This window comes from Myotis daubentonii, chromosome 5 (genome assembly GCF_963259705.1).
Source record: "Myotis daubentonii chromosome 5, mMyoDau2.1, whole genome shotgun sequence".
Lineage (NCBI taxonomy): Eukaryota > Metazoa > Chordata > Mammalia > Chiroptera > Vespertilionidae > Myotis > Myotis daubentonii.
In genome coordinates this window covers 87,005,138-87,024,523 of record NC_081844.1, presented here as the reverse complement: position 1 = coordinate 87,024,523, position 19,386 = coordinate 87,005,138, and the positions used below count along the sequence as shown (strand labels likewise).

General features: G+C 46.5%; 2 protein-coding genes across 9 annotated transcripts in view; one reads left to right on the top strand and one right to left on the bottom strand.

The window, feature by feature from the left end:
* SH3RF2 (SH3 domain containing ring finger 2) overlaps positions 1-2,734 on the bottom strand; it is a 110,628-nt gene extending 107,894 nt beyond the window's left edge. For all 8 annotated transcript variants that reach the window (XM_059698765.1, XM_059698768.1, XM_059698770.1 and 5 more), the window contains exon 1: positions 2,357-2,734. In XM_059698765.1, coding sequence (XP_059554748.1) covers positions 2,357-2,734 — 378 coding nt within the window. The remainder of the gene's footprint in view (positions 1-2,356) is intronic.
* A 105-nt stretch (positions 2,735-2,839) lies between these two features.
* GRXCR2 (glutaredoxin and cysteine rich domain containing 2) overlaps positions 2,840-19,386 on the top strand; it is a 51,590-nt gene continuing 35,043 nt past the window's right edge. The window contains exon 1 of the mRNA XM_059698775.1: positions 2,840-3,278. The gene's annotated coding sequence lies outside the window, so the exon portion shown is untranslated. The remainder of the gene's footprint in view (positions 3,279-19,386) is intronic.

Sequence of the window (19,386 nt, the reverse complement as noted above, 5' to 3'; positions counted from 1 at the left end):
GTGGCTTGCCCTGAAGTCATACAGCAAGTTTAAATTAATGATAAAAACGATGCTTTGCATTTCATGTCATGCATATGCATTCCATAACGAATGTTTTCTAAGGTGATCTGAGTATGTGGAAGCAGGTGGGTAGCGAGTGTTATTAATTGCTGAGACTAGATTGGGTAAACTGAGGCCAGAGGGTGAGTCTCCTGGGTGAGGATGCAAGCCCACTCTGCTGACTCTCAGAACAGAGTGGGGCAGCCCCGACCATCCTCAGGTCTCTGAACTGAGGGAGGCAAGGCTGCTCTCACACATACAGGAAAGAAAGCTGTATTTTGGGAGAACAGGTTGCAGAATGACAGCCATCGTTACATCCAGGAATGAGTCTGTTCATGTCCCTACTGAGAGAGGCTACAGGGATGAGGTGTGGCAAAGGTAGGAAAGGCAGGCTCAAGAAAACGAAGAAAAGGCGCGGATGGGGTGGCTGCCAGCCCTGCTCGCTGGCATCCTTAGGAAACCAGATCCTTGCTGAAAGGGCTTGGTTCCTTGTTTCAGCCTCACGGTCAGGACTTGGTCTGGTGAGACGTGGGGGAGGGGCTGTCACTGGCACCCTGCTCCGATGTTACAAGTCCCTGTGAAAGAGTTCCAGGGACATGCAGTATCTTAGCGGCTGTCTCTTACGTAGGACCAACCCTGATCCCCACAACTCCCTCTGCCAGGAGGGGCCTGGAATCCTCTAGGGCACAACAACTTGGCAGCTGTGGATCCGTCCGTTGCTACCTTTTCTTAGCAATATAGCCACACGGAAAAAGACAAAAACATGAACAAACACATTCAGCGGCGATAAGGGACCTGCCTCCTCCCAGTCTGGCAACATGTTCTTAGTGAGTAATGACGCTCTGCCAAGAGGCAAGTCCGACGCTGCAGCGTGGGGGAGGGGAGAGGTTGCTGCATCTTAGAAATTCAAAGGGAGTTTTGCCGCTGGAGATAGAGCCCATCCTCTATGAGATTCTCCATAAACCACCCCCCACCCCGCCTTTCCCAAGCCCGTGGATTCTGACGGATGCCTAGGCCTAGTGGGGAGCCTGCAAGAAGGGTGCCAGGCCCTCTTCTGGAATGTGTTTCACACACACAGGCACAGTGGCGATGAAAAGTCTGCAGTGATGAATTCATGCCAATGCCCGCTTCTTCCCGCTCACACTTTTGAATGTTCCCACACTCTCCTACTGCCCGGGGGCTTGAAGGCGCCGCGAAGCAAAGGAGGGGTGAGCTGTTACAAGAAATAGTTTAGAAAACTGTTTGAATGCACAGCACTAGCCTGCTCTTGGCTGGGGAGGAATCGGGAAGACACTCCCTCCCACTGCTACTCTTCCCCGTGGGGAGTCCTGGGAGTCTGCAGCCAGAATGAAAGCTCGCTTTAGGTAAGACATCACAGCACGCAGCTTTGACTTTCTAAGTATGCCAGCGACTCAGGCCACAGCTTGCCAAGTCCACTCTGGCGCACTGACTGCTGGGGTGACAGTGCAAATTGTCCTGCTGGACTGGCAAGGACCACATCCTTCTCGAGAGATGTGCCCCTAGCACAGCTTCCCCCAACAAGGCTCCCAGCCAGGTCGCACAAAGTCCCCGGGATGCGCCTGCCGGGCTGGACAGAGCGATCGCACTGTCCAAACACCAAAAGCATCCTTGGGTCATGTCCTACACGGCTCTACTGGCTCCGTGTGCTTTTATACTGCAGCCACTGACGTGCGTTTTATGTGTTTTGTTCATTTTGTAAAGTAAGACACATCCGTTGTACGCCCCAGCCTTCCTGTCAGCCAGTCCACCCACACAGACGCTCCCTCCTGCACCACCTCCGGGCGGCAAGAGTCTTGATAGCTTTGAATGGATTGTGAATGAACACTGTCAAAATAGCACTTTATGGCCAGTGGGGGTGGGGGCGGGAAGATGGATTTGGGTAGCATGCAAACAGAACCTGACATTTGGAAACTTCTCAGAGATTCCCCAAAGCAACAAGCAGTTGGATTTGTTTTCCCCTCTCTTTCCCATCCTTCGTGCCTTTTCCAGGCACTGGATTGGCCTCAGGACAGAAGTGAAAGACCAACAATATAATCAAGGAGGCTTTCCTTATCCTACTACCCTCTGTACAAGGAACTGGGAAGCTTTCACAATTCTAAGAATCACAGGAAGGATTAGATAGGTCAGGATCCCACTAAATTTCAGTCGAAGGATCACTGCCCACAGAAACTTATCTCTCAGGAATCCTGGCGGCACCGCTTTTGAAACGTAACTGAAAGCGATAAACCCTAACTGCAGGCACACACAGATCCAGCCTCTAGGTGGACATGAAATGAACAAAGGAGATCTTGCTTACCCCATCCATGTGGATTCTGATGTTGGGCACGAGTCGGAACGGGCTGGCCTGCAGACCTCTGGGGTGAGTCCTGCTCTTCCTGCCGTCCTGCAAGGCCAGCACGCCAGGCCTGCGGAAGGAGCCCCCTCTCCCGGAGCTCGGCCCCGAGCGCACGCCGTCCAGAAGGCGCACGAGCAGCAGGTTGGCCGGCAGCGCCTCGATGCTGCCAAACACCAGGGTTCTGCATTCGGGGCAGCGCAGCCCCTTGTGGGCCTTGGAGATCCTCTGGAGACATGGTTTGCAGAAGGTGTGCTGGCAAGGGAGGACTTTGGCTGTGACATCGAGCTTTTCCAAGCACACGGGGCACTCCAGGAGATCAAGTAACGTCAAATCATCCATCTTATTTTAAAACTCTAGTCCTGACCCGGAGGGGCAGAGTCCACATGGTAGGGTCAGCCGAGCCAGGGGAGCAGAGACGAGCTCTTGAGAGCGTCCAAACTCCTGCCTGTTTGAGGGAGAGAGGAAGAGAGGAGAAATGTGAGTGCTCAGAGAGAGAGATTCCACCTACATGGAGGCAGTGTCTCACCAGGCAGTTTGCGAGCACTTTGTGCCAGCACCCAAGTTTCAGTGACTCATTCTGATTCAGTGCTGGCAGGTACAAGACCGACTCCTGCTGCTGGAGGATCCGAGGGAGCATTCAGCTCAGCGACAACTTACTCACTGCCTCCCATGTGCAAGGCGAGAGCACGGAGACAACACTGGCCTAGGAAGTGGCACCCCTATGCCCTCTCCCAGCCAGGCTCGAAGGGGGTCCTTTACCCCTCCAGACAGGCAGTCTCAGCTGTCATTCAGAGCGCCCTCAGAATGCAGTGTGTGTGGAGCTGCTACTATCTCCCTGTCCTCCCTCCCTGAGGTTTAAGTTTATCGTCTGCAGCACATGCAGGTAAGTGAAGGTTACATGGATACGTTCATCTGAAGCTCATGCAGATGCAGAAATATTTCCTTCACAGTGCATCTCCCCCCCTGCACTTTGTTTTAGCAAAGGTACAAGAAAAGTGACTAGAAACCGGTTTTCAAAGACAGAGACCATAGCCTCAGAGGCAGTATTCCTCCCACAAGATAAAGTCAAGCAGCCTGTTTAGTTACTCTGACAGTTGTTCTCAGTTTCAACTGAAGCAGATAGCAATTCTGGATTGCGTAAATAACAAGACGGAGCAGAGTATACAGGTGTGTGTGTGTGTGTGTGTGTGTGTGTGTGTGTGTTCCAGAAAGTTTCCTTTAGAAAAGCCTCCTGGGAATAGGTCAGCGGACCCTCACAGTTGCTGTTGCCGTAGCTGAGGCTTGGGTGAAGGCAGCAGCCCGGGAGGTTGGGCAGGAGGGCGGGGGTGGGGGGGGGGCGCTCTAGGAAGCAGAGCAGACCTGGCACACCAGGATGAGAGATGGCGCCTCGCCTTCCCGAGACAATTCTCCAAAGATGTCAGCGCTGGGGAGGTGTGCGGCAGCCACTAACCTTGAGCTTGTAACCCCAGCTGAGTTTAGCTCAGCTGGATCCTGATCCTCGGTGTGCTCTGTCAGGCTCCCTCCAACTCGCTTTTCCCCGGAGCCAGGAGCCACACTGCCTGCCGCTGCCTCTGCTTTGAAAACTTTAACAACTCTGAGTCTTACTCATATCAAGGGATCGCCTTGCCCAGCCCAGTTAACCCTTTCACCACTGGGTGGCCAGCAGCAGGTTTTCTTTGCGTTTGCTCTCTGCTACTGATCCTTCCTTTCTGTAACTGAGTCAATTTCTGGGAAAAGATTCTAAGGGGCAAAGTCTAGGTCAGCCCCGAAGGCCGAGTATTTACAGTTTATGTTTTCACCTTTCTCAGTTTCTCTCCTATCCAAGAAGTGGAAACATGTTCAGTTATAAACACGAGAAGGTGATTGTGCTTATTTAAAACCTTTATAAGAAGTTCTTGAAAAGGCCAAACATATGGATGGTAGCTTTCATAACAGAGATAAGCCGGCCATCCAAAAAGTACTGCTTCTTAATAATTGTAGCCAGTTCTTGAACTTAGAGATTTGAGAGGGACTTCTGTGATCTTTTTGTTCAACTCTTTAAATTAAAAAAAAAAAAAGTGTCGTAGTAGTACATACACATCCTTCAAAAATCAAAGCACAATAGTGTTTTAAAAAAGAAAAAGCAATGGTCCCAGCTCTCCCCCGACCCCCTAGAGCCGTGGTCGGCAAACTGCAGCTCGTGAGCCACATGTGGCTCTTTGGCCCCTTGAGTGTGGCTCTTCCTAAGCCTTAGGAGTACCCTAATTAAGTTAATAACAGTGTACCTACCTATATAGTTTAAGTTTAAAAAATTTGGCTCTCAAAAGAAATTTCAATCATTGTACTGTTGATATTTGGCTGTTGACTAATGAGTTTGCTGACCACTGCCCTAGAGACTTTTCATAGCCCAAAGTAATGCTTATACTTTTATTTTTTGATTTATCAATGACATTGTTTCATGTAAAATTAAAGTTATTTCATAAAGTAAATAATAATAATATTACTCAAAACTAGAGTAGTCCTTACCTGTGCCGAGCACTGTTCTAAATATTTCACTTCTATCAACTCATTTCATCCTTTTAACAATTCGATGATACACTACTCTCTTCTTTGCCCTCTTTTACAAAGGACAAAACTAAGACACAGAGAGATTAAACAGCTCATCCCAAGAGTCACAGCTAGCAGGAGGCAGGTGGTCTGCACTCTTAACTATGATGTCATATGGTGATACAGCTTTAAGGGGAGGAGAGATATTTGAAGGGAGCTAACCCTCCTCTGCTATGTCAGGAAGTCAAAAGATAATCACCCAAATTGACCAATCAACCCCTTTTGCAGATGAAGCAGCCACCCTCAGAGAGATCAAGAGATTCCTTGAAGTTGCCCAGTGAGTTAAGGGCAGAACCTGGACTAAAAACCGGGTGTTGCTTTTTCCTGGGTCTTCTCTCTCAACACAGGACGGCCTATCTTTATGATGCAGAAAGCACGTAGATACAACTCCTTGGGCAAATCTTAAGAGGGGAACAAGAGGCCTGAGAACAGATTGTAGTGGTTCACATTTTTCAAAGTTCTTCCAAATCAGTTTTGAAAAAGGAAACATAAATGAAGCTCAAGATAGGGGAGAGCTTCAGGTTGGAGCAAATTAGAGGCCTAATTTGGATACGCGTCAATTTTAGAGACCATTTTTAACTCCTTTAAAAAAAAAAAATCTCCTTTTATAGAGGGTTTTTTTGAGCTTCAACATTCTCTCATCTCTCCACTTTTATAGATCCTGTGCGCAGCAGGAAGCCTCTGGCAGGCTGAGGCCCTTTGCTGTTCCTCCTCATTTCCCACTGGGCAAAGCTGAGCTCTTTTCTCTGGGGGCTACCCCCCCCCCCCCCGTACCCCTCACCCCCCCGCCCCCCCCCCCCACACACAGGTCTGCTCTGGTGCCTGAACTGCTGCGGGCATAGGTGGGCAACATTCTCCCTCCTTTCCTCTCTTGTTCTTAAACACACTCCCTTAGACGCCCAAATCTGCACCTACATGCACATGCACACGTATGCTTGCACAGGGCCAAGCACACGCATAACCCTAACAGTAACTTTTGTGTGGCACTTGCTGTATGCCGTGGACCAGTGCCAAGACTTCAAACAGATTATCTCTCATCTTCCCATGATTGCTTCCCATGGTATAAAGTCATGAACATGCCCTAAGCATATCCATATACCTGTGCTGTATAAATGCGCACACATGTATACCTATGTCCATAGCGTACACGCCAGCTGAGCACAGGGCCAGCACCATATGAAGGGATGACATCAAAGGAACTTGGGCTCCTTTGACAGCCACTCTCTGGACCCTGCCCAGTCTCCTGGCCCCTCCACGCTCTCTGTGGTTAGTGGTCTGAAAGAGCTTCAAACCCTCCCAGCCCTGAGAAAACAGAAACAACGCATTCTGTCCCAGGAAGGCAGGATGGACCCAGGGGGCTGCTCTGTGCTAGCATACTTGGTAACGGAAGGAAGATTCGGCAGAACAGAATCGTGATGGTAGCATCTTAGGCACCACTGGAGGAGAGAGTTTACACCGAACAGGGGTGGTCTTCCAGCACTTCGCAGATCACACCTGTGGGTGGTCCCCAACACCACCCACATGTGAGGTTCGTCTTGGGGGAAATTTGAGAAATTTTCTTTTGAAGCTTCTGAAGAAGGGGGCGTGTTTTAAATGGGGATTTTATCCTGGCTTATCCAAATGCTACCTTGGCGTCAAATCAGATGAACATTAGTCCTCAGAAACAAACAGGCGACTTACGCATGCCTTCCCAGACTCCAGCTCGGTCCACCACCCCGCTGCTCCCACCCCATCAACACTCCTGTTTATATTTGCACTGTTATGTAGTGATTACACACTGTGCTTAAAAAAAAATACGTGTGTGACATTTATGAGCTTCTGCTGCTTGTATTTACAAATGTATCTTGATTTATGTTTTTAAAAAAAGGCAAAGCTGATCCTATTGTTCCCCTTCTGTGGGTTCCCACTGACCATAGGATAACATCTAGAGCCTTCTTCTCACCGAACAGGCCTACCTCTCCTGCCTTCACTTACCCCACGTCTCCCCGCTACTCACCCACTCACTCCAGTTCCACTGGCTTGCTCTCTTTACTCAGGGCCGTTTATGCTTCTCTGCCACAGGGTTTTTGTTAATGTTTTTCTTTCTGTGTGCAATATACTTTCCAGTTATACTCTTTCTCCTCCTCTCTTCTGGGCACTCCCTGTACCACACCTTCATTTTCTTCATCCCCTCCCCTCCAAATTTTAGCTTAAATGCCACTTCCTCAGGGAAGCTTTTCTTTTTTTAAATTTATTTTTACTGATTTCAGAGAGGAAGGGAGAGGGAGAGATAGAAACATCCGTGATGAGAGAGAATCATTGATTGGCTGCCTCCTGCACACCCCCCGCCCCCTCGCCCCCGCCCCCGCCTCCCCCTGGAGAGTGAGCCTGCTACCCGGGCATGAGCCCTGACTGGGAATGGAAACATGACCTCCTGGTTTATAGGTTGACACTCAACCACTGAGCCATGCCAGTTGAGCAGGGAAGCCTTTCTTGATTCTCATGACTAGTTTATAATCCAACCCTTCTCCTTCATAACAGATGTCACAATTGTAATTCAGTAACTAAGCTATAGTAATTTATTTAATGCTTGGTTTCCCCCAAACAGGCTGTAAGCTCTAAGAGAGCAAGGCTCTCATGTGTCTTGCCACTGCTCTGTCCCTCATAGTTACCACAGTGACTGGCAGGCAGTGATGCTTAATCAATGATTTTGAATTGGTTTATAAATGAATAAACTGTGTTCTTACAAAATTGTATCCGGACAGATGTGCATCAGTAAATGGAACACTAATTTGCTGCAATTTGAAGGCAGAAAGTAAATGCACACTTAATTAAAATAGTAAAATGCCATTGAATTCTAGTTAAATTCTACTACCTGCTTAGACCTGAACTAGAGGCCTAAGCAATTTGTTACAAAGGGATGGTTAGCAAATGTTAGAAGGGCATTAAAGACTAGTCCTAAGATGAGGCTTTCTCCATGATGTAATCAGAGGAGTGGAGGAGAAATGAGGAACTTTCTTATTGTGCAACTCCGTGTTCTTCATTTTGTGTTTGGATACCCCCGGCTTTGGGAAACTGTTCACAAAGGAAGTGGGATGTCTGCGAAGGATCAAAAGGAAGGAAGAACCAACCCATTTTCTGCTCCAGAACTGGTGGAGAGGTTTTGGTGAGAGGTTCTTACTTGCATTTCTTCCTCTTGATTTTCAATAAAGACAGCAGTCTAGTAAATACAGTTGTATTCCCTCCTCTACAGAAGATTAGAAGGAAGTTCTAAAGTGAATATGAGAGGGGAAAGTAAGAATGCATCTTATCATCCTATTAATATTAAAAAATAATTCAGCTGGTCAAACCCAAGTAAAGTTTGTAGTCTGGTTATTGTGCCACTGTCAATTTTCTACTTATAATGTATTATAGTTATACTAGAGGCCCAGTGCACTGGGGGTGGGGGTGGGGGGTCCCTCAGCTCAGCCTGCACCCTCTCGCAGTCCAGGAGCTCTCATGGGATGTCCCAAAGCCGGCAGTTGGACATCATTAAAGCTGCCACTGAGGCAAGAGAGGCTTCTGCCACCACTGCTGCGCTCGCCAACTGTCAGCCTGGCTTCTGGCTGAGAGGCGCGCCCGCTGTGGCAGTGCACTGACCACCAGGGGGCAGCTTCTGCATTGAATGTCTGCCCCCTGGTCTTCAGTGTGCATCATAGCAAACGGTTGTTCTGCTGTTTGGTCTATTTGCATATTGCCCTTTTATTATATAGGATAATGCATTATAAATGTTATCATTGAGGAAAGATTGGGGAAAGGTGTAAGGGACGACTCTGTACCATTTTTGCAACTTCTTGTGAGTCTGTAATGATTTTGAAATAATAAGTAAAAAGAAAAAGAAACCAGTAAAATATATGTATAGCCAAAGCCTTATAAATATATCCTTACCCTGAAACACCACTCCTGGAAATTTATACGAATTAACAGATATACAGCCGAGTATGTTCCTCATATGATTACTTACAATAGTGAAAAGTGTGAAAAATCCTTAATGTCCAACAATATGGGAGTGGGTAAATAAATGGTGAGTTATATGCAGGGTGGGGCAAAAGTAGGTTTACAGTTGTTCATATGGAAAATAATACAATAAATAATAAATAACATAATAAACTGTTTCATGTACTTACAACTGTAAACCCACTTTAGCCCCACTGTGTGTGTGTGTATATATATATATTAAACACACTATTAAAAATTATAGAGGAGATGTATATTTAATAACATGAGGGACATTCACAATTAAGTGAATATAGAAACTTACAAACCATATGAGCCCAGGTTATTTAGGAATGATACATAGATATATAATATTGAGACTAGAAAAATGCATGCCAAAATTTTAGCAACAGTTATTTCTGACCCCTAGACTTATTAGTTGATTTTATTGTTTTTCACTTTGCTCATGTGTATTTGGAATTTTTCTACAATAAAGATCTTATTGGTGTAAGAAAATTTCAAAGATAAAAATAGCTTATTATAGGTTGAATAAAACATTGACAAAGGAGGAGTTATATCCTGTAACACTAATAGCCTATGCATTACAATTGAAAATACATCCACTGAAAAGAAAACTAAGTTGCAAAGCTCTGAAACTGCTATAAGTAGATGTTAATCCGTAAAAGATACTGTGCCTTCCAAAAGAAAAGGGCTGTGATCAGTCACTTTTCTCCTAACCGGTCTTCTTCCTCTTTCTTTACTGTGTCCTTTCTGATGAAATCAGTAAATGTTTTGATTCAAAACCAGGAGCAGGATACAACCTTAATTCTTCTTAAACTCAGGGCAAGTCTGTGCAAAAGCTGAAAATTTGCCTAGGCTATTTGGTAACCACAATCTTGTACTTTTGATCACAGGTGGGGACGTTGCAAAACTCAGTAATTCCTTAAATACCCTGATTAGTCCCAGGAGTCCCTCTTCATAGGTAGGTCTTCTAAGATCATATGAAATACATGAGAAACAAATGTCTTCCTCCTTTATTTTTAGGAATTAGAATTATTTTCTTAAAACTAACTGTAAATGAACTTGTCAGATCAATGGAACATTTTGGGGGCTCTGTAATGGTGCTAATTATATATTAATTATATAATGTTATATGTGTTCACTCACTTGTCCTTATACATTGTCTCTCTCTTCCACATAATCTCTGTGCCATATCTGTGTTGTTCATTGGTGCCTGACACAAGTAAGTACAGTACTTGATAAATGTTTGCTGAGTGATGAGGATAACTCATTTGTGTTCTAATTCTTACTGCATTCCTAGGGAGAAAACTTGGGTCTTGGAATTGTGGACATCCTTTGGAGACTCACCTTTACCACTAACAGCACTGCAACTGTGGGTGCTCAATAGCTCTAAGTCCTACCCATAAAAGTACTACCAGTAATATGTACTTCTTGGCTTGCCATAAAGAATACACTTTCTAATACATGTTGGTAGCACTTAGAACAGTGTCTAGTGTATAGAAGTTGCTTGAAAGATACGTGTTGGCAATATCTGAATTCCTCTTTTTGTCCTAGCTGTAGTTGACCTCTTTCTGCCATTGTTTCTAAATTACTATAGTGGTTGAGACCATAAGCTCTGGGGTCAGAAGGCCTGTGCCATTTTAGCAAATAAGAGTGTGACCTAGATCAAGTTGATGAGACACTCTGTACTTGTTCATCTGTAAAATGGGAATGATAATACTAGTAATAGCACTTACTCCATAGGATTATTGTGAGCCTACACCAAGAAGGTGCATATAAAATTATTCAAATACTGTGACACAGAGTAAGTGCTCAGTAAAGGTTAGCCAAAAGCTTCTACCAGGCCTCTTATTATCTACTAGAGGCCTGGTGCACGGATTCATGCACATTGATTAGAAGGTGGCCGGTGGGGTGGGATGGGCGAGACGTGCCAGACATGCCCTGGAGCCAACCTCTCGCAGTCCCTCCCTGGCCAGCTGCACCAGGGGCAGCACCAAGGCTCGAAGGTCATCTGTGGAGTGAGTGGGGTCCTTCCAGTAGGTGGGGTTCCTTGGCCTGGCCTGCGGAGATCAGGCTGAAACCAGCAGTCCAACATCCCCTGAAGAGTCCCCGAGTGTGAGAGGGCACTCTGCAAAGTTGCTGTCACTTGGCAGCTACTGCATTGAGCATCTGCCCCCTGGTGGTTAGTGCACGTCATAGCTACGGGCCGGTTGGCTGGTTGACCAGTCAGCTGATCGCTTAGGCTTTTATATATACAGATTGTATTACATCTAAAGTACAGTTTAAAACTGAGCCCAACTCCTGGCTTCTTTTCCTGAAAGACTTATTCATTCTGATTCAGCCATTTTATAACTATCAACTCACAGACTAGCTGCCCAAAGGTTTATGTGGTCTTGGGCATTGCAGCATCCTGTAGAACTTTGAGGGTGGGTAGGGTTGGCTATTATGTTAGAAAAAGTAACAGCAATTAACTTTATTTTGTGTCATACTCTGTGCAAAGAACTATAACCTTATTATTACCCTCCTCTTAACAGATGAGGAGATAGAGGCTTAGAGAGGTTATGTTTTGCTCCAGCTAGTGCCTGGAGAAGTCAGGACTTAAGCCAAAGCAGTCAACACTCTTAATCATTTGCTGCATTTATTATATAAACAGGAGTCTATTTTACTCAATACCTTATTGCAATTTTGATCCCAGATTTTCATCTTTAGTTCCATTCAGTAGAACCCAAACCTCAGAAACATAAGCAGCCTTCACACAGTAACATCAGGTTAATCTACAAGAAACAGAAAGAAAAATATACCTGGAAGAGAAAGGGAGGGAGTATAAAATAACGAGAAATGCCAAAAAACTAAAGAAAGACTAGTAAATATATTTGGATAAAATTCCTTTGTTTTTTAATAACAAAAGGAGACTCCCATAAACATAACTGGAATTATCTCATTTTGTTTTTGTACCAAATTTATAACTGAGTTAATTTTTCAGCCAGAATTCTGAAATATATTTGTCCTGCTAGGTCTAGCTCTTCATTTGAAATGTTATCTTTGTGGTAATCAGCTATGGGTGGACTAGGATAGGAGTATGGTTGTTGAAGAAGAGGGCTCAAATAATGGACAGTTCATTTCTTGATGCCACTCTCCAACCTCAACCATGCCTTGCCCCTTAGTTAGGGCTAAAAATGACTTGGGCTCTTAACCAACACTAGCATTGTCTATTGAAATATTAAATGTATATTCCCATTTACTCAGTACTTTCACATTTAGTCTGTGAGAGGAATGCACACGAAGTATATATAAGGGCTTTTACTGTTATATTGTTTGTATTTGAAGATAAATGAAGCTAACCTAAATATCCATCAGAAAGGGATTGGTTTTATATATACCATAATGTAGTCATACAGAGGAATACATAGGTATAGTTGTATGTATTAACATGGATATAATGGAAAAGAGGAGCTTGTAGGCAGTGCTGATAATACCCATGGAAGGGATTTGTAAGGATAGACATTGATGATTGCCAACTCAAATGCGTGTGGGGACCAGACTGGTTTTATAACTGGGTCAGGTAGGGACTATGACAACCTTGAGAGAACACCCTATGTGACAGCAACTGGCATCAATCACTCAGCTTCAGCTCATCATTGCTAATGGGGTGGTAGATCTTTGGATTTTCCAAGAAAAGCTGTAAATCACAGTATTTTTTATGCTCCTTTGTGATAGTCTATTTACTTGTGTGTCACCTTCAAAGCTCATGAAAATATTTCTTATATGAATCGTTTGATCTTTATTTTGTGGCAACTAATAAAAATATTTTTAAAAATGTATTTTATTTGTTCATCTATGAACTAGACTTGTCTTGCAGGCTCATTGCATATCAATATGCTTAGCAGTAGTTATCTCTGGAGAATCATATTATGCCAATATCAGAGTGTGGTCGTACAGTGTCTATACCAGTGATGGTGAACCTATGACATGCATGTCAGAGGTGACACGTGAACTCATTTTTTTGGTTAATTTTTCTTTGTTAAATGGCATTTAAATATATAAAATAAATATCAAAAATATAAGTCTTCATTTTACTATGGTTGCAAAGATCAAAAAATTTCTCTACGTGACACGGCACCAGAGTTAAGTTAGGGTTTTTCAAAATGCTGACACGCCAAGCTCAAAAGGTTCGCCATCACTGGTCTATACTGTACATTGGTTTATGTTTGAGGTTGCTGTGTTCTTGACCGTGGCGCGTACCAGTTTATTGGTGGAGGTGAGGTGAGAGGTGAGGGGCCTACACCCATGAGGAATGAGGGCGAGAGACCTGGAAATCCACATCGTGGACCAGGTCCTGGAGGTTGGCCTTTTACCGGTCCAAGGTGAAGGAAAGTGGGTGACTGTTGGAAATGTACACGTCCACACAGTTCTCCAGTGAGGAGGCACCCCAACCGGCCAGTCAGCAGGGCCCTGAGGCACATGGGAACAATCTTGATTGTCAAGAGCCACTTGATCCACTGCTGGTCCTGGGGCCACGACTCCCCCAGAGGGTGTAGCATAGTAACTATCACTTCCTTTGGCGAAGATGATCAGATCTGCCACCAAGGGCCCCGGTGCAACCCGAGTCCTTTCTTGTCCTTGATGACCTCACCGTGGGGCCCGTGACCACTGTCAGGGAGGAGCTCCTCGCCCACGACCAGTCCCTGCAGCAGTGTTCCAACCCTGGGCTCAGAGCCACTGCCCCTCCCTCCACAGCTAGTCCCACACCCGCCCCTCCCCGTACCTTACACCCGGAAAACACTGTCATGCCCTGGGCGTTGTCTTGCCCCCTGATTCTGACCCCACTAGGCAGACACTCTGCTGAATACTTGGTGGCCCCGGTAAAAGGCAGTCACCCCAGCCTCCCTGTCCCTGCAGCTGCAGCAGCGATGTGAAGGGGGAGATTGAGAGACTGTAAGGGGACCCAGAGCGCAGCCGTGGCATCTCCCACCCGCGCTGGCACGTAACCTTCCCAGGCACCTCAGTGGGTGATCAGGGGGCTCCTAGTTTGCACAGGGAGCAGGGGTGTCTAAGTTGGGGCTCAGCAAAAGCTGAAGAGGTGCTCAGGGGCCACAGCCAGGCTCGAGGGCCCCCATCTGGGATGGGGACAAGACTGTGTCACTGAGTAACTTATCCAGAATGTTTTCTGGGCATCAGTGTCTGAGAGGTATCCAGAGCAGGAAGGTCCCCAGCTCCTGAGGTCACAGACTCATGGGTCTTCTGTCCCCCGTGGGGGTCTGCGCTCCATACTTGGGCCACACAACAACATTTTCTTCCGTTCAGAGTGAACCGGAACTTCCTCTTCAAGTTGGCACGTGGTTTTATTCTCTCTGGAGTGTGGGCACTGCTGGCCTGGCCCTGGGCCTGGAAAATGCCGAAAATCTGCGCAGGCGGAAGTGCCTGCAGCTCCCAGCTGCTCTGGGTCCCCTGCGACGCCGGGCAGGGTAGGTTCCGCGGCTTTGGGGTTCCGTGGTCCGGTGTGGAGGACTGGAGCGCGCAGGGTGCGGGGCCGCCCATCTTCGGGGTTCAGGTGACTCTGGAACTAATGATGCAGCAGCCTCCTTCCCCCCCTCCCGTCAGCTTAAGAGCAGAGGGCTTTCTGTCCACTGCTTTTATAATTAAAGAATATCCAAACCTACTTGCACTGGCCTTATCCTAGGAAGGTCTGAACCAAGTGAATTTCCCGCCCATTTAGACTGGACCTGGTTTCAGGATTTGGGCCTCGCTTCGGTTGTTACTCATCTCAAGAACCGTGAGTTTGGTGGACACCACAGGCTCATGTAGATGATGTTTTGGATTAGGGTTTCTGCAGCCTGGAGCTATTTCTGGCCATGTTGGATCATATGAGTCCCTGGGGAAAGGAAGCAGTATTATATTTTATTATTTTTTTAAATCCTCACCTGAGGACATGCTTTCATTGATTTTAGAGAGAGAGGAAGGAAGAGAGAGATAGAGAGAGAAACATGGATGTGAAAGTGAAACATGATCAGTTGCCTCCCACACCCGTCCTGACAGGATATCATACGTGGCCTGACCGACAATCAAACCCATGACCTTTCCGTGTGCGGGAGGATGCTCCAACCAACTGAGCATATGGGCCAGGACTGGAAGCAACATTTTAAGGGTGTTGGGAAAGAACTATCATATATCTCATTTCCATGGTGTACCCTGAGCTTGTGGGAAAATGAATACGTGATCATCATTCATTTATTCACTCATGCAGCAGCGGTGTTTTGAGTGCTTACTGTGTGCCTGGTCCTGTGTTAGACCCTGATGACACAGATACGTTCAGTGCGTTCCTGGCTTTGGAGGTGACCCTAAGTAAACAGACTCTCACAAATAGTATGAAAAGGAGTGTGATGAGGCCCGCACACGGTGCCTCAGGAGACCCCACCAGAAGTCAGGGAAGACTTCCTGAGGAGGTGAGTTTTGAGGGATGATCAGGAGGAGTTGGCCTGGTAAAGAAATGGAGGGGGAATTCCAGGCTGAGAGACACACGGGTGCAAAGAAAGGAATGAAGGCACGAGAGGACCTGGGACTTTCTGGGAACTGTCTGTACTCTGCAGAGCCTGGACACTGAGTGTGTGTGGCAGGGAGGGGCAGGCGTTGGGGCTGGAGTGCAGGCCGCCACCTGACCACAGGTGCTTGGTAGAGCAGGCAGGGGCACCTGGGCTCCGTCCTCAAAGAGCCTGAGCGTCAACAACAACAGTTTTTGTTGTTGTTGTTAATCCTCAACGGAGGATATTATTCCATTTTTACCGAGAATGGAAGAGAGCAGGAAAGACAGAGAGAAACATCGATGTCAGAGAAACACATCAATTGGTTGCCTCCTGCATGAGCCCCAACCAAGGCCCCGGGCCAGGGAGGAGCCTGCAACCAAAGTATGTGCCTTTGACTGGAATTGAACCTGGGACTCTGGTCTGTAGGCCAATGCTCTATGCACTGAGCCAAACTGGCCAGGGCAACAGCAGGTTTTAAGCTAGGGAGTTTGGGGGCTGTTTTATATATTTATGTAAACAAATATTTTCATCCAGAGTTTTCATTTTATAATTCATTGATTCTATTAACAGAGGGGAGGGGGGATGCTGTATTTTTAAGTGGAAAGAAGCAGCAACTTACTTTTTAAAAGCTCTACAAAATGATGGCTGACAAACTCTAGTTACTATTAAAACATATTTAGGTTTTATACTTTCCCACATTGCTTGATTTTAGAGATATTTCATGACATGCCATCCACAGCGGGCAAGTTAATTAAGCCATGGGCTTGGAAGGTTGCTGGTAAATTCCAAGCCAGTTTCGAGGGTGTGTTTTGTGTTCTGTGTGGGGAGTTGGTTAAAGGCATCCATAACATTATGATAATCCTCAGTGAATATTGCTAGGGTTCCAACTGGCAATCCATCCCCTTCCTGGTATCATTACCCACAAGGGCCTTGTTTCCCCGAAAAAGTAGGTGAATACTCAATTAATGGGAAGAGACTGAACATGTTCAGTTTGGTAAGAACTTGACTTCCCTGTCTTCCAAGGAAAAGGGAAAAGTTGGTGGTTTTTGAGAGAGGAAGAAGGGTGGGGAGGGAGGAGCCGACTGGGGTGACTGGTGAGGCTGTGAAAGCCCCACAATTGCTGTCGAGGTCGTTTTTCACCCCTGGAGCAGGTGACCTCATTTGCTGCCGCTATCCATTCATCCCTGGTTTTCTGGTCTTTTTGCCACGAGGACACGTGTATATGCAGTGAGGAATTTAGAGAAGAATTCAAATTTTACGCTGCCATGTGCTTAGCTGTGAGAGACTGGACAAGTTGCTTACCCTACCAGGTCTGATTTTCGGATGTCTACTTGTGTGGGCTTTGGTGAGAATTAAAGGAGATAAGATGGTTATGTAGAGTGACTTGCACAGAACTGATGTGCAATAGATGTTAATTTCTTTCTTGACCCTGGACTGAAGCTACCTTTAATTGGTTTCCAGGGGAATAGCCATTTGTCTCCCTGAATCTCAGGCTTCCTTTTCGCCAGTAAAGAAGCACATGTTAAGAGAAGCGGTGACTGGGGTAGCAGAATGACCTGCATTCCAATCCTGGGGTTACTACTGACTTTGAACAGGTGACTCAGCATTCTTGAGACTTAGGTTCCTTCTCTGTAAAATGGGAGCAGCATTGCCTAATGATTCCTGTACCTCCCACAGGCACTGTGAGGACTCAGTGAAGGAAGGCAGGCTTCTCAAACTTGAGAATGCCCCAGCATCACCCAGACAGCTTGTTCAAACAGATTGCTGGAGTCCAACCTCAGGGGTCCTGCTTCAGTAAGTGTAAGATGGGGCCTGCGATTTTGCATTTCTAACCAATTCCAGGCGCTGCTGATACAGTGGTCCCAGTGCCTGGCACACAGGGAACACCAGATGGATGTGAGCTTCTAGTGCTCTTGTCTTTTGGGGCAAAGATAACATTATAGTTACCACCACCACCTGGCTATCATCCTAACTTTAGGGCTCTGACTTTGGCTATGTCAAATAATTGCTTAATTTTCAATTTACGTAGAACTAATATAAGCAGTGAGGCTCAGGAGGAATTCAGTGTTCTAGGGGGTTAGAATCCACAAGCCATTACTGCTGAGGACATCTGTGTGACCCAGACACAGGAATGAGGGGCCCAGACAGATCAGGCCCCTATACAGTTGTATCAGCTTGGCCCCCGTGAAGCATGTTTGAATTAAAAAACCAATTTCTGGAACATTCTCCTATCATACAATACTCAATCGGATGTTGAGGGCATTTTGGGGGGAAATTGGGGGAAATGACAGGAGACTTCCATAGGCCAGATGCTCCTTTGGTGACTTGTAAAAGTCCCATTGTCCCTAGGGGTTTTAAGTGTGTAAAGGATGGCTCTTTCGCTCTGAAGAAATCATAGGCCCTGACTCTTTAGAAGGTGGATGGCAAAGATAAGGGGCCTGGTGGGTGCCACCTCTGTCACTTAATGAGCAGTCTGAATTGCAGATGGAAAATTAACACCTTCTCCTTCTCCCTCCCACCCACACACCCAATACTTAAACTCACCATTGGCATTGTTTCTCAGAGCAACTGAGTCACAAGAAATGTTAGCCTTTGAACACAGCCAGGGGTGGGACTCAGTGTTGCATTAGGATTAAGAGTTCAGGTTCTGGGGTCAGAGAGATGGAGCCCATCTCCTCACTGCCTATCACGGAGAGTGTGACCTCAGCCCATGACCTTCTAAACTCCCATTCTCTTATCTAAATTGAGGGCAGTAAGAGTACTTATTCCAAAGAGATTTTGTGAGGCCTAATTAGATAAGCATGTGAGGACTCTATGACAGCTATTGTTACCATGGGGGACTTTTTAAGACTTTAGGGTTAGAACCTTCTCCCGTATGGCCTCCCATATGAGCTGTCATTTTTCCAGAACTGCCCAGCAGTGATCAGTTGGATCGTGGGGCTTACATTCTCCACTTCCTCAATTAGTTTTTATGGCTTTGGACTGAAAGGGAAGGATTGAGCCTGTTGCATGGGGCCTGGGAATGAAATGGGGACACAGGGACAGTGGAAGGTGTATGAGGAGTCTGACCCTGCTTGATTCCAAGAAGTGATTCTCAGCCCCTGTGGGGCAGAGATTAGAGCCATAAACGGAAGGACCTGTTCTCCCCAGGTGATGTGGGACACTCAGTGGCTCAGAGGCCAAGGAGACCAAAGCAATGCAGAGTTGGGGAAGGGTTTACGCACGGTGTCAGGGGGTTTGAGGTCCCTTCCCATCCTGGGCAGGGAAGCAGTGTTTGAACACAGCCACAGCATCCACGGAGGTGACAAGGTAATTCCCACAGGGACTTGTGGGCGGGTAGTACATCTTTTTTTTGGGCGGGGGGGGGGGGGGGGGGGAGTACATCTTAATGAAGAACATGAGAGGGCTTTTTCCTGAGGTTATCCCTCTTCATGGAGAGAAATCCCTGAATAATGGGAGTGGGAGGGTCTGCAGTGACACAGGTGGGAGCCAGGAGGCCTAGGTGATGTAGCTGCCGGGCACATGGTAAGCACCCAGGAACTGGCCGTTATTACTGGCTGTTTCCTGACACCCTGACCGTCCCCCCTGCTCATGGAACAGGCAATCTCTGCTTCCAGTCTTGAAGGACATGAAAACTCTCAGCCCCTTCTTCCATGGGACTTTCTGAAGAAGGCAGAGTAGGAGGTTAACACTATACTGAAGTCTCTTTCTCCGACAGAACCTCTAAATACCTACTTTTGATAAGAAAGTAACTTAAGCCTTAGGTACTAAAAGGTAGTGATGATGCTGGCTGGTTTCGCTGAGCTCCAGACTTGGACTCCGAAGACCTGCGTTCAATCAAGTCCCAGCTCTGTGACCTTTGAGCTTCGAGGCCGCAGGCTGATTTTTTAACTTTCTCATATTTAAAGC